This window comes from Lynx rufus, unplaced genomic scaffold (assembly GCF_022079265.1).
Source record: "Lynx rufus isolate CCGP_SWC_20201006 ecotype Redwood Valley unplaced genomic scaffold, mLynRuf1.p SCAF_13, whole genome shotgun sequence".
Lineage (NCBI taxonomy): Eukaryota > Metazoa > Chordata > Mammalia > Carnivora > Felidae > Lynx > Lynx rufus.
Genome location: NW_025814827.1, coordinates 23,510,480 through 23,535,981, shown reverse-complemented (window position 1 = coordinate 23,535,981; position 25,502 = coordinate 23,510,480). Strand labels below are relative to the sequence as shown.

At 42.8% G+C, this 25,502-nt stretch overlaps 1 protein-coding gene across 1 annotated transcript in view; it reads right to left on the bottom strand.

Moving 5' to 3' along the window:
- GNB5 (G protein subunit beta 5) overlaps nucleotides 1-25,502 on the bottom strand; it is a 50,112-nt gene that overhangs the window by 13,512 nt on the left and 11,098 nt on the right. Inside the window, exons 2-5 of the mRNA XM_047075096.1 lie at nucleotides 24,303-24,439; nucleotides 20,201-20,242; nucleotides 17,667-17,743; nucleotides 11,291-11,423 (exon numbers count right to left, since the gene is read on the bottom strand). Of these exons, the coding sequence (XP_046931052.1) occupies nucleotides 11,291-11,423; nucleotides 17,667-17,743; nucleotides 20,201-20,242; nucleotides 24,303-24,439 (389 nt within the window). The remainder of the gene's footprint in view (nucleotides 1-11,290; nucleotides 11,424-17,666; nucleotides 17,744-20,200; nucleotides 20,243-24,302; nucleotides 24,440-25,502) is intronic.

Sequence of the window (25,502 nt, the reverse complement as noted above, 5' to 3'; positions counted from 1 at the left end):
CTGAGCCAAGACCTTACGTTGCTCTGTCTTCCAGATTGCATCACCACAGGAATAGCCAGCAGGACCTTCTCTACCTGCTGCTACCTGCTTGTTAGGAGGAAAGCACTTTCTACCTTACAGATGCCCCATTTAATCCCCACTTCCAGCACCCGTGGCCACACAAAGCGAGGGTGATGGGACACAACCCGAGGGACTTCAGATGCCCGAAGACTCACTGTTCTTGCCTCCCTCTGAGCTCTCCTTCATCCAGACTCAACATCCTGTGTGGCTTTAAGTGGCTTGCTCCTCAGGCCCAAAGACATCTGGTTCTGGCCACTGCAGCCAGCCCAGGCCACAGCACCCCCTACCGTACAGCTCCTTGAGAATCCTGGTGGTAAGCAACAGGTGCAAACGCTGCATCCTCTGGTCAGCAATGAAAGTTACCTAGTCACCTGGTCTCCCTGCTACAAGCCTCGCATCCCCTGCTGACCTCAGTCAGCTGAAGCCATGGTGGGCCATGGAAGGCTTTAATCTGACTCAGAGGCTCTCCTCATTAAAAGAAACCCAAATCAGGGCTCCTGGATGGCTCCATTGGTTAAGTGTCTGACCCTTGATTTTGGCTCAGGCCATTACCTCACAGTTCGTGAGATGGAGCCCCCACCCCGTGTGGGGCTCTGTGCTGACAGAGCAGAGCCTGCTTGGGATTCTCTTTCTCCCCCTCTGTCCCCACTCATGCTCTCTAAAAATAAATAAACATTAAAAAAAAAAAAAAAAAAAGAAACCCAAATCTGATGCAGCCCTTGCAATGGCTCTCTGCCCTTCTCTGGGTCAGCCCATTCAGGGGGTCCTGTGATCTGGCCCCGCCCACCTGTCAGCTGCCTGCCTCCCACTGGGCTGCCCTCACACTTCACTGGCAACACCCTCCCCCTCCAAGGCTGACTCAGGCAGCCCTTTGCAGCAAGTTTGTGACCACCCCTCCTGCTCTGAGCTCTCAGCTTCCCCTGCTGTTCAATCACAGATGGTTTCCATGAAGGGCCTGAGAACATAGGACGGTGTCAGCAAGTCCACCCCCAGAACCGGTGGTATCTGGCAATGTGGGTGGTGGGCACCTACTAAGGTTTGCTAAATAGATATGAATGAATAAACTAAGGATCCTTTTATGACTTGTTAAGAAACCTTAGTCAAAGTATTGAAGTTGTATTGTTTTCACCTTGTGGTTTATTCAAAGTAGGAAACATTTACTACTGAAAGCTTTTTCTTTTGGCATCTGTTAAAACAGGAGTGTGAAGGAGGTACAGTGAGGTGTGTAAAGCTCACAGCTCTGAGGCTCAGCTGCTCACTGAAGTTCTACTCATGTACAGCAGCTCATGCAAGCACCACTGAGACTGAAAAGATAGGAATTTCTACCCATTCAGAAGGTTCTCTGTTCCACTCCCATGACCACCAAGTCAATTAGAGGAGGATGTTTAATATGATATGCAGTTTATCTCAAGTCTATCATTAATTAGTATCCCTGACTTTCCTCATTGCTGATTAAAAATAAAAATGATAACCAATGAGAAATAATAGGAGCTTCCTCTTAGAGCCAACTGTTGGAGTACACCCATCCAGTTAAGAAAGACATCAGACTAGCAATACTTACATTGCACAAAATAGACTTTAAAACAAAGAGGGGCACCTGGGTGGCTCAGTTGGTTAAGTGTCCAACTCCTGATCTCAGCTCAGGTCATGATCTCACGGTTTGTGAGTTCGAGCCCCGCATCGGGTTCTGCGTTCTCCCCCCTCTCTCTGCCTGTATCCCTCGCACTCTCTTTCTCTCAAAATAAATAAATAAACTTAAAAAATTTTTTAAAATAAAACAAAGACTAATGAAACAAAGAAGGACATTACATAATGACAAAGGAAAAAAAACAACAAGAAGATATAACAATTGTAAATATCTATGCACCTACATGGGAGCACCTCAATAAATAAAGCAACTATTAACAGACATAAAGGAAGAAATTGACAGTAATATAATAATAATATGGGACTTTTAACACCCCACTTAAATCAATGGATAGATAATCCAGGCAGAAAATGAACCGACAATGGCTTTGAATGACACATCGGACGAGATAGACCTAATATATATATTCAGAATATTCCATTCAAAAACAGTGGAATATACATTGTTTTCAAGTGCACAAAGAACATTCTCCAGAATAAATCACATGCTGGCCACTAAACAAGTCTCAGTAAATTCAGAAAGACTGAAATAATATCATTCATCTTTTCCAAGCACAATGGTATGAAGCTAGAAATCAATCATAAGAAAAAATCTGGAAAGAACACATGGAGGCTAAAAAAAAGGCTACTATATTTAATGGATGGGTCAACTAAGGAATCAAAGAGGAAATTAAAAAATACATGGAAACAAATGAAAATAGAACACAATAGGCCAAAATTGTTGGGACACAGCAAAAACTATTCTAAGAGGGAAAATTATAGCAATACAGGCATACCTCAAGAATGAAGAAATAGCTCAAATAAACAACTTAATCTTATACCTAAAGGAACTAGAAAAAGAACAAAGTCCAAAGCCAGTAGAAGGAAGGAAATAATAAAAATTAGAGAAGAAGTAAATGACATAGAGACTAAAAAAACAATAGAACACATTGATGAAACCAGGAGCTCGTTCTCTGAAAAGATCAACAAAATTGATAAACCTTTAGCCTCACTCATAAAAAAAAAGAAAGACAAAATTCAAATAAAATCAGAAATGAAGGAGAAGAAATAAAAACTGACACCAGAAAAACACAAAGGATTTTAAGAGGATGTTATGAAAAATTATATGCTAATGAATTGGATAATCTAGAAGAAATGGATAAATTCTTAGAAACATATAACTTTCCAAAACAGAGTCAGGAAGAAGTAGAAAATTTGAACAAGGGTGCCTGGGTGGTTCAGTCGGTTAAGCATCTGACTTCAGCTCGGGTCATGATGTCATAGTCCGTGGGTTGGGTTCTGTGCTGACAGTTCAGAACCTGGAGACTGCTTCAGATTCTGTGTCTCCCTCTTTCTCTGCCCCTCCCCCACTTGCACTCTGTCTCTCTCTGTCTCTCAAAAATAAACATAAAAAAAAACTTTTAATAAAGAAATTAAGAAAGAAAATTTGAACAGACTGGTTACTAGTAATGAAATTGAGTTAGTAATAATAATAATAAACAAAAAATCCCAAAAAACAAAAATCCAGGGCCAGATGGATTCACAGGTGAATTCTACCAACTATTTAAAGAAGAGTTAATACCTATTCTTCTCCAACTGTTCCAAAAAATAGAAGAGGAAGGAAACCTCCAAATTCATTCTACAAAACTAGCATTATCCTGATACCAAAACTAGATAAAGGCACTACAAAAAAAGAAAACCACAGGCCAATATCTCTGATAAACACAGATGCAAAAATCCTCAACAAAATATTAGCAAACTGAAACTGAATCCAACAATATATTTTAAAAAATCATGATCAAGTAGGATTTATTCCAGAGATCAGGGTGGTTCAATATTCACAAGCCAATCAATATGATACCTGACATTAACAAGAGAGAGGAGGAAAAGCTTATGATCATCTCAGTAGATGAAGAAAAAGCATTTGACAGTCTTCAACATCTATTCATGATAAAAACTCTCAACAAAGTAGGCTTAGAGGGAACATACCACAACATAATTAAGGTCATAAGTGAAAAACGCACAGCTAACATCATGTTCAAAGGTGTAAAACTGCGAGTTTTTCCTCTAAGATCAGGAACAAGACAGGATGTCCACTCTCAACCTTTTTACTCAACATAGTACTGGAAGTCCCAGCTACAGCAATCAGACAAGAAAAAGAAAGAAAAGGCATCCAAATTGGTAAGAAAGAAGTTAAACTGTCACTATTTACAGATGACATAAGAGTATATATAGAAAACCCTAAAGACTCTAGCAAAAAAACTAGAACTGATAAATGAATTCAGTAAAGTTGCAGGATACAAACTTAATATACAGAAATCTATTGCATTTCTATACACTAATAGTGAAGCAGCAGAAAGAGAAATTAAGAAAACAATTCCATTCTTAGTCAGTTAAGAATCCAACTCTGCATCCAGCTCAGGTCACGATCTCACAGTTGATGAGTTCGAGTCCCGCATCGGGCTCGGCACTATCAGTGCAGAGAAAGAAATTACTGCCTATGTTTTCTTCTAGGAATTTTATGTTTTCCGTTCTCATGTTTAACTCTTTAATCCATTTTGAGTTTATTTTTGTGTATGATATAAGAAAGTGGTACAGTTTCATTCTTTAACATGTTGCTGTCCAGTTTTCCTAGCACCGTTTTTTTTTCAATATATGAAATTTATTGTCAAATTGGTTTCCATACAACACCCAGTGCTCATCCCAAAAGGTGCCCTCCTCAATACCCATCATCCACCCTCCCCTCCCTCCCACCCCCCATCAACCCTCAGTTTGTTCTCAGTTTTTAGGAGTCTCTTATGCTTTGGCTCTCTCCCACTCTAATCTCTTTTTTTTTTTTTCCCCCTTTCCCTCCCCCATGGGTTTCTGTTAAGTTTCTTAGGATCCACATAAGAGTGAAAACATATGGTATCTGTCTTTCTCTGTATGGCTTATTTCACTTAGCATCACACTCTCCAGTTCCATCCACGTTGCTACAAAGGGCCATATTTCATTCTTTCTCATTGCCACATAGTACTCCATTGTGTATATAAACCACAATTTCTTTATCCATTCATCAGTTAATGGACATTTAAGCTCTTTCCATAATTTGGCTATTGTTGAGAGTGCTGCTATAAACATTGGGGTACAAGTGCCCCTGTGCATCAGCACTCCTGTATCCCTTGGGTAAATTCCTAGCAGTGCTATTGCTGGGTCATAAGGTAGGTCTATTTTTAATTTTTTGAGGAACCTCCACACTGTTTTCCAGAGCGGCTGCACCAATTTGCATTCCCACCAACAGTGCAAGAGGGTTCCCGTTTCTCCACATCCTCTCCAGCATCTATAGTCTCCTGATGTGTTCATTTTGGCCACTCTGACTGGCGTGAGGTGATATCTGAGTGTGGTTTTGATTTGTATTTCCCTGATGAGGAGCGATGTTAAGCATCTTTTCATGTGCCTGTTGGCCATCCAGATGTCTTCTTTAGAGAAGTGTCTATTCATGATTTCTGCCCATTTCTTCACTGGGTCATTTGTTTTTCAGGTGTGGAGTTTGGTGAGCTCTTTATAGATTTTGGATACTAGCCCTTTGTTCGATATGTCATTTGCAAATATCTTTTCCCATTCCGTTGGTTGCCTTTTACTTTTGTTGGTTGTTTCCTTTGCTGTGCAGAAGCTTTTTATCTTCATAAGGTCCCAGTAGTTCATTTTTGCTTTTAATTCCCTGGTCTTTGGGGATGTGTCAAGTAAGAAATTGCTACGACTGAGGTCAGAGAGGTCTTTTCCTGCTTTCTCCTCTAGGGTTTTGATGGTTTCCTGTCTCACATTCAGGTCCTTTATCCATTTTAAGTTTATTTTTGTGAATGGTGTGAGAAAGTGGTCTAGTTTCAATCTTCTGCATGTTGCTGTCCAGTTCTCCCAACACCATTTATTAAAGAGACTGTCTTTTTTCCATTGGATGTTCTTTCCTGCTTTGTCAAAGATGAGTTGGCCATATGTTTATGGGGTCTAGATCTGGGGTTTCTATTCTATTCCATTGGTCTATGTGTCTGTTTTTGGGCCAATACCATGCTGTCTTGATGATTACAGCTTTGTAGTAGAGGCTAAAGTCTGGGATTGTGATGCCTCCTGCTTTGGTCTTCTTCAAAATTACTTTGGCTATTTGGAGCCTTTTGTGGTTCTATATGAATTTTAGGATTGCTTGTTCTAGCTTCGAGAAGAATGCTGGTGCAATTTTGATTGGGATTGCATTGAATGTGTAGATAGCTTTGGGTAGCATTGACATTTTGACAATATTTATTCTTCCAATCCATGAGCAGGGAATGTTTTTCCATTTCTTTATATCTTCTTCAATGTCCTTCATAAGCTTTCTATAGTTTTCAGAATACAGATCTTTTACATCTTTGGTTAGATTTATCCCTAGGTATTTTATGCTTCTTGGTGCAATTGTGAATGGGATCAGTTTCTTTATTTGTCTTTCTGTTGCTTCATTATTAGTGAATAAAAATGAAACTGATTTCTGTACATTGATTTTGTATCCTGCAACTTTGTTAAATTCATGTATCAGTTCTAGCAGACTTTTGGTGGAGTCTATCCGATTTTCCATGTATAATGTCATGTCATCTGCAAAAAGTGAAAGCTTAACTTCATCTTTGCCAATTTTGATGCCTTTGATTTCCTTTTGTTGTCTGATTGCTGATGCTAGAACTTCCAACACTATGTTAAACAACAGCGGTGAGAGTGGCATCCCTGTCGTGTTCCTGATCTCAGGGAAAAAGCTCTCAGTTTTTCCCCATTGAGGATGATGTTAGCTGTGGGCTTTTCATAAATGGCTTTTATGATGTTTAAGTATGATCCTTCTACCCCGAGTTTCTCGAGGGTTTTTATTTAGAAAGGGTGCTGAATTTTGTGAATTGTCTTTTCTGCATCGATTGAGAGGATCATATGGTTCTTCTCTTTTTTTTTTGTTAATGTGATGTATCACGTTGATTGATTTGCGAATGTTGAACCAGCCCTGAAGCCCAGGAATGGATCCCACTTGATCATGGTGAATAATTCTTTTTATATGCTGTTGAATTTGATTTTCTAGTGTCTTATTGAGAATTTTTGCATCCATATTCATCAGGGATATTGGCCTGTAGTTCTTTTTACTGGGTCTCTGGTTTAGGAATCAAAGTAATACTGGCTTCATAGAATGAGTCTGGAAGTTTTCCTTCCCTTTCTATTTTTTGGAATAGCTTGAGAAGGATAGGTATTATCTCTGCTTTAAACGTCTGGTAGAACTCCCCTGGGAAGCCATCTGGTCCTGGACTCTTATTTGTTGGGAGATTTTTGATGACTGATTCAATTTCTTCGCTGGTTATGGGTCTGTTCAAGCTTTCTATTTCCTCCTGATTGAGTTTTGGAAGCGTGTGGGTGTTTAGGAATTTGTCCATTTCTTCCAGGTTGTCCAGATTGTTGGCATAGAATTTTTCATAGTATTCCCTGATAATTGCTTGCATTTCTGAGGGATTGGTTGTAATAATTCCATTTTCATTCATGATGTTATCTATTTGGGTCATCTTCCTTTTCTTTTTGAGAAGCCTGGCTAGAGGTTTATCCATTTTGTTTATTTTTTCAAAAAACCAACTCTTGGTTTCGTTGATCTGCTCTACAGTTTTATTAGATTCTATATTGTTTATTTCTGCTCTGATCTTTATTATTTCTCTTCTTCTGCTGGGTTTAGGCTGTCTTTGCTGTTCTGTTTCTATTTCCTTTAGGTGTGCTGTTAGATTTTGTATTTGGGGTTTTTCTTGTTTCTTGAGATAGGCCTGGAGTGCAATGTATTTTCCTCTCAGGACTGCCTTCGCTGCATCCCAAAGCGTTTGGATTGTTGTATTTTCATTTTCGTTTGTTTCCATATATTTTTTAATCTCTTCTCTAATTGCCTGGTTGACCCACTCATTCTTTAGTAGGGTGTTCTTTAACCTCCATGCTTTTGGAGGTTTTCCAGACTTTTTCCTGTGGTTGATTTCAAGCTTCATAGCATTGTGGTCTGAAAGTATGCATGGTATGATTTCAATTCTTATAAACTTATGAAGGGCTGTTTTGTGACCCAGTATGTGATCTATCTTGGAGAATGTTCCATGTGCACTCGAGAAGAAAGTATATTCTGTTGCTTGGGATGCAGAGTTCTAAATATATCTGTCAAGTCCATCTGATCCAATGTACCATTTGGGGCCCTTGTTTCTTTATTGACCGTGTGTCTAGATGATCTATCCATTTCTGTAAGTGGAGTGTTAAAGTCCCCTGCAATTACCACATTCTTATCAATAAGGTTGCTTATGTTTGTAATTGTTTTATATATTTGGGGGCTCCGGTATTCGGCGCATAGACATTTATAATTGTTAGCTCTTCCTGATGGATAGACCCTGTAATTATTATATAATGCCCTTCTTCATCTCTTGTTACAGCCTTTAATTTAAAGTCTAGTTTGTCTGATATAAGTATGGCTACACCAGCTTTCTTTTGACTTCCAGTAGCATGATACATAGTTCTCCATCCCCTCACTCTCAATCTGAAGGTGTCCTCAGGTCTAAAATGAGTCTCTTGTAGACAGCAAATAGATGGGTCTGGTTTTTTCATCCATTCTGATACCCTATGTCTTTTGGTTGGTGCATTTAGTCCATTTACATTCAGTGTTATTATAGAAAGATATGGGTTCAGAGTCATTGTGATGTCTGTAGGTTTCATGCTTGTAGCAATGTCGCTGGTACTTTGTCTCACAGGATCCCCCTTAGGATCTCTTGTAGGGCTGGTTTAGTGGTGACGAATTCCTTCAGTTTTTGTTTGTTTGGGAAGATCTTTATCTCTCCTTCTATTCTAAACGACAGACTTGCTGGATAAAGGATTCTTGGCTGCATATTTTTTCTGTTCGTCACATGGAAGATTTCCTGCCATTCCTTTCTGGCCTACCAAGTTTCAGTAGAGAGATTGGTCACAAGTCTTATAGGTCTCCCTTTATATGTTAGAGCACATTTATCTCTAGCTGCTTTCAGAATTTTCTCTTTATCCTTGTATTTTGCCAGTTTCACTATGATATGTCGTGCAGAAGATTGATTCAAGTTACGTCTGAAGGGAGTTCTCTGTGCCTCTTGGATTTCAATGCCTTTTTCCTTCCCCAGATCAGGGAAGTTCTCAGCTATTATTTCTTCAAGTACACCTTCAGAACCGTTCTCTCTCTCTTCCTCCTCTGGAATACCAATTATGCATAGATTATTTCTCTTTAATGCATCACTTAGTTCTCTAATTTTCCCCTTATACCTCTGGATTTTTTTATCTTTTTCTCAGCTTCCTCTTTTTCCATAATTTTATCTTCTAGTTCACCTATTCTCTCCTCTGCCTCTTCAATCTGAGCCGTGGTCGTTTCCATTTTATTTTGCAGCTCGTTTATAGCATTTTTTTAGCTCCTCCTGACTGTTCCTTAGTCCCTTGATCTCTGTAGCAATAGATTCTCTGCTGTCCTCTATACTGTTTTCAAGCCCAGCGATTAATTTTATGACTATTATTCTAAATTCACTTTGTTATATTGTTTAAATCCTTTTTGATCAGTTCGTTAGCTGTTGTTATTTCCTGGAGATTCTTTTGAGAGAAATTCTTCCGTTTTGTCATTTTGGATAGTCCCTGGAGTGGTGCAGAACTGCAGGGCACTTCCCCTGTGCTGTCTTGAATAACTTGCGTTGGTGGGCGGGGCCACAGTCAGACCTGATGTCTGCTCCCAGCCCACTGCTGGGGCCACAGTCAGTGGCCCTTCTCTTCCCCTCTCCTAGGGGCGGGATTCACTGTGGGGTGGTGTGGCCCATCTGGGCTACTTGCACACTGCCAGGCTTGTGGTGCTGGGGATCTGGCGTATTAGCTGGGGTGGATCTGCAAGGTGCACAGGGGCAGGAGGGGCAGGCTCAGCTTGCTTATCCTTCAGAGGTCTGCTTCGGGAGGGGCCCTGTGGCACCGGGAGGGAGTCTCCGGAGGGATGGATCCGCAGGAGCACAGCGTTGGGTGTTTGTGCGATGCAAGCAAGTTCCGTGTCGGGAGCTGGTTCCTTTTGGGATTTTGGCTGGGGGATGGGCGAGGGAGATGCCATGTCGAGCGCCTTTGTTCCCTGCCAAGCTGAGCTCTGTCGTCCGGGGCTCAACAATTCTCCCTCCCGTTGTCCTCCAGCCCTCCTGTTCTCCGAGCAGAGCTGTTAGCTTATAACCTTCCAGATGTCAAGTCCTGCTTGCTGTCAGAACACACTCTGTCCAGCCCCTCCGCTTTTGCAAACCAGACTCGGGGGCTCTGCTTGGTCGGCGGGCCGCCCCTTCGCCCCGGCTCCCTCCAGCCAGTCCGTGTAGCATGCACCGCCTCACCGCCCTTCCTACCCTCTTCCGTGGGCCTCTCGTCTGCGCTTGGCTCCGGAGACTCCGTTCTGCTAATCTTCTGGCGGTTTTCTGGGTTATTTAGGCAGGTGTAGGTGGAATCTAAGTGATCAGCAGGACGCGTGGTGATCTTCCCAACCGCCATCTTCCCAACTGCCAAATCTCCCTAGCACCATTTGTTAAAGAGACTGTCTTTTCCCCCATTGTATATTCTTACCTGCTTTGCTGTAGATTGACCATAAAAGTGTGGATGGATTTTTGGACTCTATTCTGTTCCATCGACCTATGCATCTATTTTTGTGCCAGTACCATACTGTTTTGATTACTACAGTTTGTAGTATATCTTGAAATCTAGGATTGTGATACCTCCAGTTTTGTTCTTCTTTCTCAAGATTTCTTTGGCTATTTGGGGTCTTTTGTGGTTCCATATAAGTTTTAGGATTGTTCTAGTTCTCTCAAAAATGTTGTTGTATTTTAATAGAGATTGTATTAAATCTGTAGATTGCTTTTGGTAGAATGGATATTTTAACAATATTGGGTCTAGAGTATGGAATATGTTTCCATTTGTTTGTGTCATCTTCAGTTTTTTCATCAATGTTTTATAGTTTTCAGAGTACAGAGCTTTCACCTCCTTGGTTAAGTTATTCCTAGGTATTTTATTCTTTTTGATGTAATTGTAAATGAAATGGTTTTCTTTATTTTTAAGTTTATTTATGTATTTTGAGAGAGTGTGCATGAGTGAGGGAGGGGGCAGAGGGGGAGACAAAGACAGAATCCCAAACAGTCTCCACACTCGGTGCCGAGACCTATGCGGGGCTCAATCCCACAACCCTGGGATCACAACCTGAGCTGAAATCAAGAGTTGGACGCTCAACTGACTGAGCCACCCAGGCGTCCTTTAAAAAACAGACTCTTAATGCAGAGAACAAACTGGCAGTTGCCAGAGGGGAGGGAGGTGGTGAGGGATGGGGTGAAATAAAGGGGATTAAGAGCACATTTATCATAATGAGCAATGGGAAATGCATAGAACTGATGAATCGCTATACTGTACATCTGAAATATAACACTGTATGTTAATTATACTTGAACAAGATGATAATAATAATAACAGTAACAATAACAGTAATAATGATAGAGGACACTGGAAAGCTTCCTCTCCTTGCCACTCCTTCTTAGTCCTCTGCCACTTCCCCTGCTTTCCAGCAGGCTGCCCCACCACATGGCCGTTTACTTACTTGCATGTCTGAGTTGGTGAAGCTGCAGGCAGACAGGTAGTTGGTATGCATAGCGACTGACTTCTTTTTGGCAGCCATGTTTTCATTTTTGTCAAATGTCAGTGGATACACAGAACACTTATTATCCAAACCACTAGCATGGAAAGAAAGAAGTGTCAAATGCTAATACAGGGCAATAGAATACATGTATACATTCTCATGCACATGCACTTTTTCAAAATGTTTCCCTTTGGCAGCATCATATATTGTAAACTTTCCCCCAACTTTTACTTGGAAGATTTTCAAATGTACAGTAAAATTGAAAGAAAAATATGACAATGAACACCCAGATCCCCTGACTTATGTTTAGTAACTTTGGTTTTGCCATATTTGTAGGAGCAAATTCTGAACCATTTGAAGGGAAGTGCAGACGTGACATGTTACATCTAAATACTTCAATTTGCAAATATACATCTTCTATAAAACAGAACATTCTCCTAGGTGGCCACTAAATCATTATCACATTTAGAAAACTAACACAAATTCCCTAACACCGTGCAAGAGGCCATCTGTATTCAATCTTCCCCAATTGCCCCCAAGATCCAGGGCCCAAGCAAGGTTCAGATATTGCACTGTTTTTTGTATCTTTTTAAGATCCTTTAATTTAATTTTTTAAACGTTTATTTTTGAGAGAGAGAGAGGGAGAGAGAGCACAAGCAGGAGAGAGGCAGAGACAGATGGAGATAGAATTGGAAGCAGGCTCAGGCTCTGAGCTGTCAGCACAGAGCCCAATGTGGGATTCGAACTCACGAGCTGTGAGATCATGACCTGAGCCAAAGTTGGACGTTTAACCTAATGAGCCACCCAGGTACCCCTAAGATCTTTTAATTTAGAACAGACCCTCTACCTCTTTTTTGTTGTTGTTCATGACAAGAGATCTTAGGCCAAGTGTTTTATAGAATGTCACATACAATCTGGACTTGTCACATTGTTTCTTTGCTTTTTTCAAAATTTATTGAGAGAGACAGCTTAAGTGGGGGGAAGGGCAGAGAGAGGGGGACAGAGTATCCGAAGTGGGCTCTGTGCCGACAGGCTGATCAGTGAGCCTGATGTGGGGCTCCAACTCATGAACTGCGAGATCATGACCTGAGCTGAAGGCGGACGCTCAACTGACTGAGCCACCCAGGTGCTCCACATTGTTTCTTAATGGCTATTTTCAAGTATAACTTTTTTTGGCAATAATAGTATAAAGGTGACATTGTGTACTTCTTTCTTACTGCTTCACTTCAGAGGTTTGTGATGTCTCTTGTCTTAAAATTGGTGATGCCAACTTTGATGACTTGGTCAAAGCATTATATCTTTCCATGGTAAATGTGACTTGTTTATAATTAGTAATAGTTTGGGTTTGACACTTCAAGACCATGTGAATATCCTGCTTTCCAACAACCTTTCATGCAATGGCTTCAGCAAGACTATGCTTGTTTGAATCAAATATTACTTTAGGGGTACAAAAGGGTGACCTTCTGATTTGATCATTCCTAAGAAATGGATTCCTTTTTCTCTTCAACTCTGTTATAATCCATTACTATCACTATTCCATGTGATGCTCAAATTGTCCCCAATTTGGACAGTGGGGGCCCCTTCAAGCAGCTCCTGTTTCCTTTTGATAGGACTCCATTGGTCCTTGAATATTTCCTTGCTTTCTGGAACAAGAAAATCCCCGAGGCTCTAAAGAGGCCTTCCTTTCCTGTCCCAGACCTAAATCAGCCTTACTCCAAGGAGCCCTGCTTCCTTTTAGTGGGGAACGATGTTTAGTAGCTCTCTTCTGAGGCCCTGGGGATGCTAGGGTGTCCCTTAGCCTTTCCAGCTGCTCAAAGCAGCAGGTGTGGACTTGGGAAGTCTATTACCAGTAATTCATAAGCTTGTGGCTAAGAATGATTTGCAGTTAGGCTGTGCCATTGAACCAACATGCTGTGGACCATGGGCTTCCCCAGACTTGGCTTCCCCAGACCTGGCTTCCCCAGGGTGGAAGGCTTTCTCCCATGCTGAGGCTTCAGAGTAGTTTCTGTAGCTCTGTTGGGATACTTATTATTTAGCGTTATTTGCACTATGAGAAGCAGAGAAGCTTGCAGTGTGATGCATCTGGTGTTGAATCTCTGGTTTAGTATCTAACTCATTTTGTAATCTTGCTTATGTTTGTTAAGGTTCTCTGAGCCTTAGTTTCCTCAACTATAAAATGGAGTGGATGCCACCCATCTTTTACAAGGGGCTGTTGTGAAGAAGCATAAAGAGTTCAGAATGGCTCTAGACATATGATAGAGACTCAGTAAGTGGTCATAATTGTTATCTTTATATTCTACTTGGTTGGAGGCAGGCACTATGTTTGTTTATTTATTTATTTTGAGAGAGAGAGAGAGAAAGAGAGAGAGAGAGAGAGAGCACATGTGGGCAGAGAGAGGGAGAATCCCAAGCAGGCTCTGCATTGTCAGCACAGAGCCCAAGGTCCGGCTTGATCCCAAAAACCGCAAGATCATGACCTCAGCTGAAATCAAGAGTGGGACGTTTAACCGACTGAGCCACCCAGGTGCCCCTACCCTATTCATCTTTAAATTCCTCAGGACACTCAGTCCAGTGCCTTGTGAACAGTTGTTCATATCAAGTGTACAATTCCTGAGTGAAGTCTTCTTGGGGATCTGGCTTTTAAATAAAAAAAAAAAAACTTACATATAAATAAAATCAATTAACACATTTTTTTTTTTTTGAGAAGAGGATTGTGTCAATACTGTTAGAGTTTAGCTTTTAAGTTTGGAAGCAACTAAGAAATAGACCCACAAGTCAGGCAGATGGAGATAAAAATATCCCCATTATTCCCTAAAAAAAAATTGAGAATGTGGCAGAGATGTGGGTCTGTGTGATCACGGAGTTACAGGGGTGTCACAAAGCCACAGTCGAGAAACATCTCATTAGATCATCACTAGAAAGGCAAGTTAATCGCGGTGGCTCTTGGCAGTTCTTTTTTTTTTTTTTTTTTTTTAAATTTTTTTTTTTCAACGTTTATTTATTTTTGGGACAGAGAGAGACAGAGCATGAACGGGGGAGGGGCAGAGAGAGAGGGAGACGCAGAATCGGAAACAGGCTCCAGGCTCCGAGCCATCAGCCCAGAGCCTGACGCGGGGCTCGAACTCACGGACCGCGAGATCGTGACCTGGCTGAAGTCGGACGCTTAACCGACTGCGCCACCCAGGCGCCCCTCTTGGCAGTTCTAAGGAAGGTCTGAGCAAGGGAGATGGTGCTTTTGTCTACGATGGGGATTCAGTCTCTCAGTTTCATTTTTAATGCTCTCTCCTCATCCAGTGGACCCCATATTTTACATATTTGTTAATATTTCACCAATAGTTACACCTTGAACTACCTCCACTTCTGTTTCATAACAAGGTGCGAGGCAGCCAGTGCAGGTGCTGACCAGCTACCGTATTCCAGGGCTGGAAAACAGATGTGACTGAGATTAAGGCACCAGCCATCCCTCCTCTCTGAGCTTTTTCTCTCTGCCAGGCTGTCACCACAAATGTGTCCACCTGGGCCTTGTAAAATTGTTCTCTTCCCTGCCTGCCCCTCATCCTCATGGACATGTTCCCAATGAGTTCCATTTAGTGAGGGTTCAAATAAGACATATCCGAGAGAATCATTTTCTAAACTACTGTGAAAGACCTTGTTCACTATGTTATTATATCCATTGCATATTGCAGAAGGATCTACCCAACATATTCTTTTTGTAATGTAGAACCAGACAGCTAGTAGCTCAGTGTCAAATACTGAGAAATCATGTAACTCACCCAACTCTATGTATCTGCTAACATCAATGCCCAGTTAGAAACATATTACTCCAGGGTTTTTTAAAATGCAGAATATTTATTATTCCTAATGAGAAAGAACTGATCTTACCTAATGAGAGGTTGGCTTTTGCCTTCAGCTACTGGGAGGTCATCTCTGAGTCCCAGGAATGGCTTGTCTGATGGGAGCAGTTCTGGCCAATAGTCTTAACAGTGTGATTTCTGGTGGGGCTTTAGGAGATGTACTGTGACTTCCAATCTCTGTCAGTTCTGACCTCCTCTGGAGGAACTAGAAACTGAAGGTATTAGTCTAAACCTCGAGGACACACTGGAGACTGAGGGTCAGCCACATGGGGTGTATGTGATTGAGCCCCAGTAAAAACTCTGGACACCAGAGGCTCAGAGGAGTTTCCCTGGTTGATAATACTCTGCGTATCATCACACATGGTGGCCAGGAGGAGGTGATGCCATCTGTGACTCTACAGAGAGGGGACACCTGGAAGTTCCAGGTTTGGACCCCTCCTGGACTCTGCCCTATGCACCTCTTTCTTTGGCTCTAATTTGTATCCTTTCACTGTGAGCCTAAGTATAGCACTTCCCAGAGTTCTGTGATTGTTCTAGAAAATTTTCAAACCTGAGAATGGTTGTGGGGACTCTCAAATTTGTGGCTGGTATCTGAAGGGACAGAAGTCTTGTGGGGACTGTGCCTTCTAACTGTCCAGCTGGCTGAACTCCTTTGTACTTACCTGATAGTGTCTGTGTGTGTGTGTGTGTGTGTGTGTGTGTGTGTGTGTGTGTGTCTGCATACACATATATAAAGTTTTATATATATAGCATATCAATAAATGTTTTATATATATGACATATATAAATACCTACACACACACACACACACACACATATATATAAATCACATATATATGTGTCTTTTATTGTGCTTACCTCAAACCATTTCAAGAAGTAAATGGAAATGAATTTTATATAAATATTACCATTCAGTTATAAGATGGAAATACAACTTACTTTTGAATTATTTAAATAATTAGAAAATATGAAATACGTGTGTGTGACCATGGGTTCCAAAGGCACACAGGGTCTTGGCAAATGGAGAGTTAATGGAAAGATGCCCCCAAACAGCCACCCAAAGGGAGGGACATTGGGGATGAGCACTGGTGTGACCCTGGCTGGAGAACGCTCCAAACTTTTTGTTTCAAGGCCAAGGATTTTCACTTTTGAAATAAAACTATTTTCTCCTGATTATAAAAATAACATAGACTTATTTTTAAAACTTGAAAATAGAGAAAACTATTTAAAAAAACCCATAGTCCTATCATCCACAAAGAACTGCTACTGGATTTTCTGGTATAGTTCATAACAGACCTGTGATTGCCTCTTTCCTAACATGGCTGGGCTCCTACTGTAGAAATACTTTGAATGGTTCCAGAACCGTTTAACACAGGGAAAGGGAATTGGGTTGGTTGCAGTCCTCAGTGCCAACTCTGTTAAACTGAGCTCCAGGAGAATAGGGAATAAAACAGTCTTCCTAGCCACCTGGATGCTCTTTTTTTTTATGTTTATTTATTTATTTTGAGAGAAAACCAGTGGGGAAGAGGCAGAGAGAGAGGGGGACAGAGGATCTGAAGCGGGCTCTGTGCTGACAGCAGTGAGCCCAATGTGGGGCTCAAACTCATGAGCCATGAGATCATGACCTGAGCTGAAGTTGAACGCTCAACCAACTAAGCCACCCAGGCTTCCTGGATGCTCTTTTCACTTACTATAATTAAGAAGTTTTCTTTTTGATGGTTGTATAAAATATTTTCTTCAATTCATGTACCACAATTCACTTAACAATTTCCTTTGATGGACATACTTTTCTTCCCTACTTGACCCTATTTTTGCTTTATTTTAAATAACACTACAATAAATATTATCACTCATGTGGCTTTTCTATATTATGGATCATTCCTTTCAAACAAAGTTCTTAGATGTGGCATCATTAGGATCAAAGGTTACAAATTTTTGTTTTTTGGTTTTTAAAATTTCTTTTTTAATGTTTATTTATTTTTGAGAGAGAGACAGAGTGCAAGCAGGGGAGGGGCAGAGAAAGAGAGAGACATGGAGTCCAAAGCAGGCTCCAGGCTCTGAGCTGTCAGCACAGAGCCCAATGAGGGGCTCCAACTCGTGAACTGTGAGATCATGACCTAAGCTGAAGTCGGACGGTCAACGAACTGAGCCACCCAGGTGCCCCAAAGGTTATAAATTTTTCAAGGCTTCTTTCATATTACCAACAAGTTTTCCAAAATGTCTACACCAATTTCCAGTCCCTACCAACAGCATTTGAGAGTAGAGGCGGGCAGGTTTGAAACTTAAATGACTGTCAGTCTGTAGTGAAAATAATTATGAAAGAGATTTTTATAGTTTCTTTTTTGATAAAGTTCAGGGAGGAAGTTAACACATTACTTAACCAGTAAATAACAAAAACAAGTTTTTGTGTGTTTGTTTTTGCCCATCGAACGGTGTTTTATGGCTAACAGGACATCTGAAAAGCTGTTGTGGCTCCTACTCACCCGCATGCAATGGCGCATCCTGATGGGGCATATGCACAAGCCATCACCCACGTGCAGGGCATAGTGACCGCGTGCTCCTGAAACACAGTACGCCAGGTTCATAGAAGGAACAAGCAGTGTTTCTACACACATGTATTAACCTTTAGTTTTCACAAAATGAAACGATTCAGGTTCCTGCTCAATTCCATTACAGCTTCAAAGAGCAGTGATGTGAGGTGATGATCAGCTGGAGACTGACGAAGAGACTCAGCTCCCCCATAATCAGCTGAACAGTATGTCGTATATTCGGAAAGCTAAAAATCTCAACCAGCAAAACAATATTCTTAATGTTTTACTTACTTCTTAATGGTGTACTCCCCTCGTTCTTGTGAATGAATATTGGAGCTCATTTTCTTTGAAAGGTCAGTCTGAATTTCACTGCAGTTATATTCTTCAACCTATTTACTCAAATTCCCCCTATTTTCAAAATCTATTCTTTTTTTTTAATTTTTTTTTTTAACATTTATTTATTTTTGGGACAGAGAGAGACAGAGCATGAACGGGGGAGGGGCAGAGAGAGAGGGAGACACAGAATCAGAAACAGGCTCCAGGCTCTGAGCCATCAGCCCAGAGCCCGACGCGGGGCTCGAACTCACGGACCGCGAGATCGTGACCTGGTTGAAGTCGGACGCTTAACCGACTGCGCCACCCAGGCGCCCCCAAAATCTATTCTTAAATGATTCAACATGTATGTCATATGTGTCTCCTTGTGAGTGTACGACAGCCGCTGGGCCCTGTGGGGCCTGAAACCATTCCTGGGAAGGTGTGAGTGGGGGCAGGTGTGCACAGGGTGATGCTGAGTTGTGCTCACAGATAACACAGAACCCGTAACATGGAAGCTGTGAGAACAAGACGTAGCAGTTCCTGCTCCTGGCTCCTGCATTCTCCTGCATGTAGACAGGCAAACAAGAAAGCCACGATTCAAAACCTTCTAAATTTGTGGTCTTATTTCCATGACAGGCCCTGGTCCTGGTTCCAACACCAGCAAGATGTGCGGCCTCATGTAGCCCTGCCATTTGTCCTCCCTCAGTCTCTCCCCATCTGTGAAGGGAGAGGATGGGACTAGATGATTCCTAAAGTACATGTGAGTGCTGGTCTTCTTTCCTGTTTGATTCTGTGTGATTTTGTGGGGGAAACATGGGCCCTGACACTGCCCATGAAAATTCTGTCACTTGAAATCTATAGCCTTAAAAATTTTTTTTAATGTTTATTTTTGAGAAAGAGAGAGAGAGAGAGAGAGAGAGAGCGCAAAGCAGGAGAAGGGTAGAGAGAGAGGGAGATGCAGAATCCAAAGCAGGCTCCAGGCTCCAGCCGTCAGCACACAGCCCGACGCGGGGCTTGAACCCATGAACTGTGAGATTGTGACCTGAACTGAAGTCAGATGCTTAACCAACTGAGCCAGCCAGGTGCCCCAGAATCTACAGCCTTTTGAACGCCAAGAATAATCTGTGCAAATGGTCGCTTTAGGCACAAGGCACCCCAGGCCCCCTTCTTTACAAGTAATAACTATGGTCTCTGACAGGGGGGCCACAGAGGCAACACCATGCCCCTTAGAAACCAGGCAGTGTGTGCTCAATGACATTCTAAGGCTTAAACAGAAATAACAAAAACCCACACACTCCTGAAGATGCTAAGGCATGCTGGGAGAAATAGAAGCTTCCGTGGAGGGAGGTGCTGGACAGGAAAGCCCTTTGCAAACTCTTAAGTTGCCATTTTTACTATTTCCCAGGGGCCTGACCATTAGGGACTCTGCTCCAAAAGATGGTTCTGGGCCCCCCTTTGATCAGGTTGTACAGCAACTGCCTACCACAACAGCTACTAAACACATTCAATAGTGCAGAATTCGGATGCTGTTCAGTTTTAGGCAGATCTAGATCTCTGTGTTTTATATAGTGAAAAAGAAGACTTTCTTTATAAGTAAATAACAGAATCAATAGTCATGACCGTAAATGGCAACATGATGCAGGCTTGTAAGCACACCGACACATTGATTTTGGCCTTTCTCTTAAGAGTCTAAATTCAGAGCCGAGCATGCCCAGGCCAGACAGAGGATAGTCAGTTCAACCCCCTGCAGCCACAGCTTCCCTGCCCACTGCCTGCTCATGTCCACAGTGGTACGGAGTCTGGTCAAAGACACAGAAAGGAGAGAAACCTGGGGATTTGGGAACCTCCTACCATCCCTCAGAAGAAAAACAATACATGTCTGTGTGAATGTGATACGTTTTCCAAGCCAGGCCCTTTCCCGTTCTAGTGCTAGCACCCCGTCTGGTGGCTCTCCATGCTCCAGCCTCAATGAGGGGTATTAGCTCTCCAGAGGAATGGATTTTGCTGTGGGCTGCTGAGCTGTCCGAATACAGATGGGCTTTTGTGGGGTTTCCATCCCCAGAAAGGCACCCGAGAAGAAGGATGACTGTGACTGGGGCTGTCTGGAGGGGATGAGGACCCAGGGCTGTGGTTCTGAGGTGCTGCTCAACATGCCAGCAACAACACCTTACCTTGTTAGTAGTGAAGGAATCCCACACGATCACCTTCCCATCCTGGAAGGAAAAGAGTAAATAGCTCAGGAGTTGTCAGCCAGTCCTTACAGGGAAGTACTGAGAATTGTTCATAAAAGCTGTGTCTGGCGGGACAGTGTGCAGGAGAAAGCCAGAGTGAGTATCTGGGTAATCAAGATCTATCCTTGAACAAAAGGGGAGCGAATATGGGGCTCAACTGTCCAGCCTGATTAAAGGCTCAGTTTTCAACGTTATACTCCTTGTACAGATACAAAGACAAAAGCATTGCTCGGAGACTTCTGTTATACTATTTAGAAACCAAGCACAAACTGTTGGTACATGGCCATCGCGCACCATACCCTGTCAGAAAGCGATACAGGCGTAAGACAAACCTGAAACGACCTCTAGGTACCTGACAGGCAATGAATGGACTCTTGCTTTCTCTCTCACCACCTCCACTAGCCATCCTGGCTCCTGTGTGCTGTGCTCCCTGTAGGGACGGGTCAGAGCCCCACCCTCATTCTTGGCCCACTTCTCGGAGCTGCGCTGGCCTGAGATCAGTGTAACGTTGCCACCCTAACATGTTGCACCTATGCTGAGAACAAGTCCATCATGGTGTGGATCCCCTGTGGGCAGCTGTTCTGCAAAGAGAGCACTCCCTGTCAGGGTGTGTTCTGGGCTGGGGCCAAGTTCACTGTCACCACTGCTGCAGCCCACACTGGGGCTGTGGGGAGTCACCACTAGGTCATCTATTTGTCATACAAACCCACTGGGGATAGACCACATAAGCCCTGGTCCCTACAATGCAGTCACCAGCCCAGCATCTGGTGTGCGGATCCTCTGGGCCCCCAGGCTCTGCCCAACAGCAGAAGAGGACGGCTGAGCTGACTCCTTCAGCACATGGGTCCGCCACACACCCTCCGGGATGGCGAGTCTGCAGCATCCACGGCAGGCTTGGTTTTTGTAATCATTCAAGCCATTTGGAGCCAAATCCGACGAATGAGGCAAGGGCAGGGGAAGAGATGCTGCTTAGGGGCACAGGTAAGGTCTGATTATCCAAAGTGACACTGCTTTGGATTCTGTGTCTCCTTCTCTCTCTCTGTCTGTCCCCCACTCACACTCTGTGTGTCTCTCTCAAAAATAAATAAAAACATTAAAAACATATACATGTTCTAAATAATCCACACACTCTAACGTCTATGTCAGGTTGTATTTGATAAGAACAGGTCATAATTAATCTCCTATATTACCTACAGGTCTAGTATGTCATGTACTTGCTTTCTTTTACGTTCATAAAAAAAAGTTATCCCTTAAGTTTTCTACCACATTTTAAAAAACGCTGAAAAAGAGAACAAAGAAATTGTTTTACTTCCACCATTCAGTCCCAGCCATTACTATTTTGGAGCATTCTTTCTTGACTTTTTTTTTTCTTTTCTTTTTTTTTTTTTTTTTTTACAAAGTGCTTATCAAGATATATATGTTGCTACCTAGCCTTTTTGATGCTTTGTATGATCTACTGGAAGATTTCCATATTCCTGCTGCGTGTGGCCAAAGTGCCCAGAAACAAGGTCAAAGTAGGCATTTTGGGACCTTTCAAAACTCCTAAGCACATTGGTTCTTCTAGTCTGACTTCTCTGACTAAACCCCTGAGCACAACGTATGGGGTAGATTAGGTAACAGAGCAGAGAAGAGATAAGGGGCTCCAGGCCTTGGGGTCCTCCACACCTGTAGCTCCACATGCTGCATGGGGCCGGCGGGGCGGGGGGGGAGTGTTTGGACGGACTCAGTGTATTGTCCAAATTGGCGTTCCCTTCGGTGGCTTCCTCCACCTCAATGCCTGCCTGCCTGTCCCCACCACCCACCTACTATGTGCTCTGGAGAGAAAAAGGAACCCAAGAGGCTAAAATCAGTCATAAAACCAAATGTGGGCTGCTCCACAAGCACGGATTTATACACCAGGGGCCCACATACCTAGAGAGACAGCCTCCACCCTAAACCCAAACCCACGCAGTCAGGCTGATTAATCTCCTGCCTTCAAGGGAACAGGGCTGCTCTGAGTCACTTTGTCTGCTCCAGAACATTCCTGCTGTTTCCAGCTTCCTCCCACACCCACCCGGCTTCTAGTTTCTCTGCAGCAGAGGTGGATGGATGGAGCACGTCAGCAGTGTACCTCCTCCCTAAGGACAGTATTTGAGTGACAGAGAATCCAACATATATTACACTTCTAGGGGTAAAAAAAAAAGTCAAAAAGGCTAGGTAGCAACATGTATATCTTGATAACCACTTTGTGAAAAAAAGTTGAGAAAGAAATGCTCTAAAATAGTAATAATGGCTGGGACTGTGTGGTGGAAGTAAAACCTTTTCTTTGTTCTCTTTTTCAGCGTTTTTTAAAATGTGGTAGAAAACTTAAGGGATAACTTTTTTTATGAACGTAAAAGAAAGCAAGTACGTGACATACTAGACCTGTAGGTAATATAGGAGATTAATTACGACCTGTTCTTATCAAATACAACCTGACATAGATGTTAGAGTGTGTGGATTATTTAGAACATGTATATGTTTTTAATTTTTATTTATTTTTGAGAGAGACAGACAGAGTGTAAGGGGGGAGGGGCAGAGAGAGAGAGAGGAAGACACAGAATCCAAGGCAGGTTCCAGGTTCTGAGCTATCAGCACAGCTTCCCAAAGCCGGGCTTGAAATCACGGATGGCAAGATTGTGACCTGAGCCGAAGTTGGACACTTAAACGACTGAGCCACCCAGGCACCCCTAGAATATGTATAGTTTTTATACTTAAAAGGGCAATTAAAAAAAACCCCAAATTGTCCTTTGGAAAAGCTGGGCTGAAGGCAGGGATAGGGAGAAGCCCAAACTGGCCATAAAAATAAATGACTTCAGTTTACAGTTTTATATTCAATGCGTGTTACGTCAAAATAGACATAAAAAGTACCAGGCAGTGATAAGCAGCCTCCTGATAGTCATACTTTTGTATAGGTCCCTCCCGCATTATATTAGGGTTGGTCCGTGTGACCAGTGGAATATAGCAGAAGTGATGGAAAGTCACTTTTGAGGCCAGCTCATAAAAGACAGCATGGCTTCTGCCCCATCTCCCCCTAGCACTCTGGGGAACGCCAGCTACCGTGTTGTACGCAGCCCTATGGAAAGTTCCATATGGTGAGGAACTAGGGCATCCAGCCAATGAGCCATTTTGGAAGGGAATTTCTGCCTCAGTGGAGCTGTGCCATGATCACAGCCCTGACAAGCATCTTGACTGTGACCTCATCAGAGATCCTGAGCCAGAACCACCCAGATAAGCTGCTCCAGATTCCTGACTCTCAGAAACCATAATAAATATTTGTTGTTTTAAGTTGCTAAATTTGGGGGTAACTTGTTATACAGCACTAGATAACACTAATACATAAGATATAAAGTAAACTATGTCAATGAGATAGAATGAATGAAAAAAATATCCTTTCCAAAAATGTATCTTAAATTTGTTCTTTAGGGGTGCCTGGGTGGCTCGGTTGGTTAAGCGTCCAACTTCGACTCAGGTCATCATCTCATGGTTCATGAGTTCAAGCCCCGCATCGGGCTCTGTGCTGACAGCTCAGAGCCTAGAGACTGCTTCAGATTCTGTGTCTCCCTCTCTCTCTGCCCCTCCCCGACTCGTTCTCTCTCTCTCTCTCTTTCTCTCTCTCAGATGAAGAAACATTAAAAAAAAATTGTTCTTTAGGGCATAGAAATTGCTGAACTCTTAAAGTGAAAGAACCCATAAGCACTTATGTCCCCAACTTGAGGGGAAAAAACCCCTCTATCTAAAAAAGGGTTTCATTTACAAATGAGACCCTGAAATATGCTCAGGAAGAAATAACTTTGAGTGGTTTGTCAAATACAGTTCATGTCTCAGTTACTACCAATTCCAAATCTACCCAAATGAATGGCGTTCTACAGTATGCAAGAGAATTCTTAACTATGCTAACTCATGTCCTGTGGAGAATAAACGGAGTCCTAGAGATCAGGAAGGGTTTCTTGAAAAGGAAAGCTCTCTTCTTTTGCTATAAAGTCAGACGCATGCTCACCATCAAACAGCAGGTGCCACGTACCTGGGATGAGCTCACGATCCTTCTCTTATCTTTGCACCAGTCCATGCAGAGAACTTTGTTCCCATGGCCTTTGAGGGTCCTTCTGGTCTTCATGACAAACTGCCCCAGGGCCTCCACCCGCTCTGCAACCTGGTGTACTAGAAGGACAGGCAACAATCAGTTCTGTTACCCAGGACCAGATTCTGAGCCATATGCTGGCAAAGGGATGACACTGATCTTTCTCTGTGGCCACAGCTTGATTCTCCTGTTCTTTACTATAATGCCTTCACAACGCTCTCTTTTGAGCTCAGTGGAGGGTAGAGACAACAATGTCGTTCTGTCTTTGTGTTTAATACCCTACATTTTCCAAAGCATTTCCATCTCTGTGTGCTGAGGGATCAACAAGACTGCCTCATATCTACAGATTATATACCTTCTACTATACACAATTCTCCCACTGAAGGGTGACAGCTCTGCGAGGTAGGCAGGGCAGCATCAGAATGAGATCACTGTCCCCCTTTAACAGGTGAGGAGACTGAGGCTTACAAGGGTTCTTTGGCTAAGTTCATACAACTAACTGGGAGTGACTCTGGGGTGTCCGGTTCTTTCACCTACCTTTCCAGTCACAAGGAAAAGTAACTTTACAAAAACTGTCCTATGAGGTGCCAGCAGGCACCGTGACTCCTAAATGACCACCCCCCTTCCCCCTCTTGCCTAGCACAGGCCTGGGATGTGTAGGTGCTCCATTCATGTGCTGCAGGCAAGAATGAATAAGGGAGCCACCGGTACAGCCATGGGTTTACTGAAAACTTGCAGTGTCAGTAGAGAGCAATATTCTAGAAGTCTGAACACATGACCTAGAGAAGGAACCAACACAAGGGAGGAGCTTCAAAAAGGGATCTCTCAGGTGCTGGGACCGTGGCCTCTTTCTCGAAGCAAATAGAGCTTTCAGGGGGCTTATCTCAGAGGCTATCACTGTGGGGTGTCACTAGGAGCCAAGTTCCCACAAAGGTACCATCTAGTCCAGGCCCTGCATCCAGAGGTGAGGAAACTGAGGATGGGGGATCCCATGGCTTCTCCCCCTTGTGCAGTGCCACTGCGCTTGTGGTTGGAGGCTATGCCAGAAGGAAAACTGGGGCTCCTGACCCCCTCTCCACTTCTCCTTCCTCCAAACCTCCCAGCAGGGCATTTCCCCAGGCAGGTGAGAAGCAGGGAAGGGGG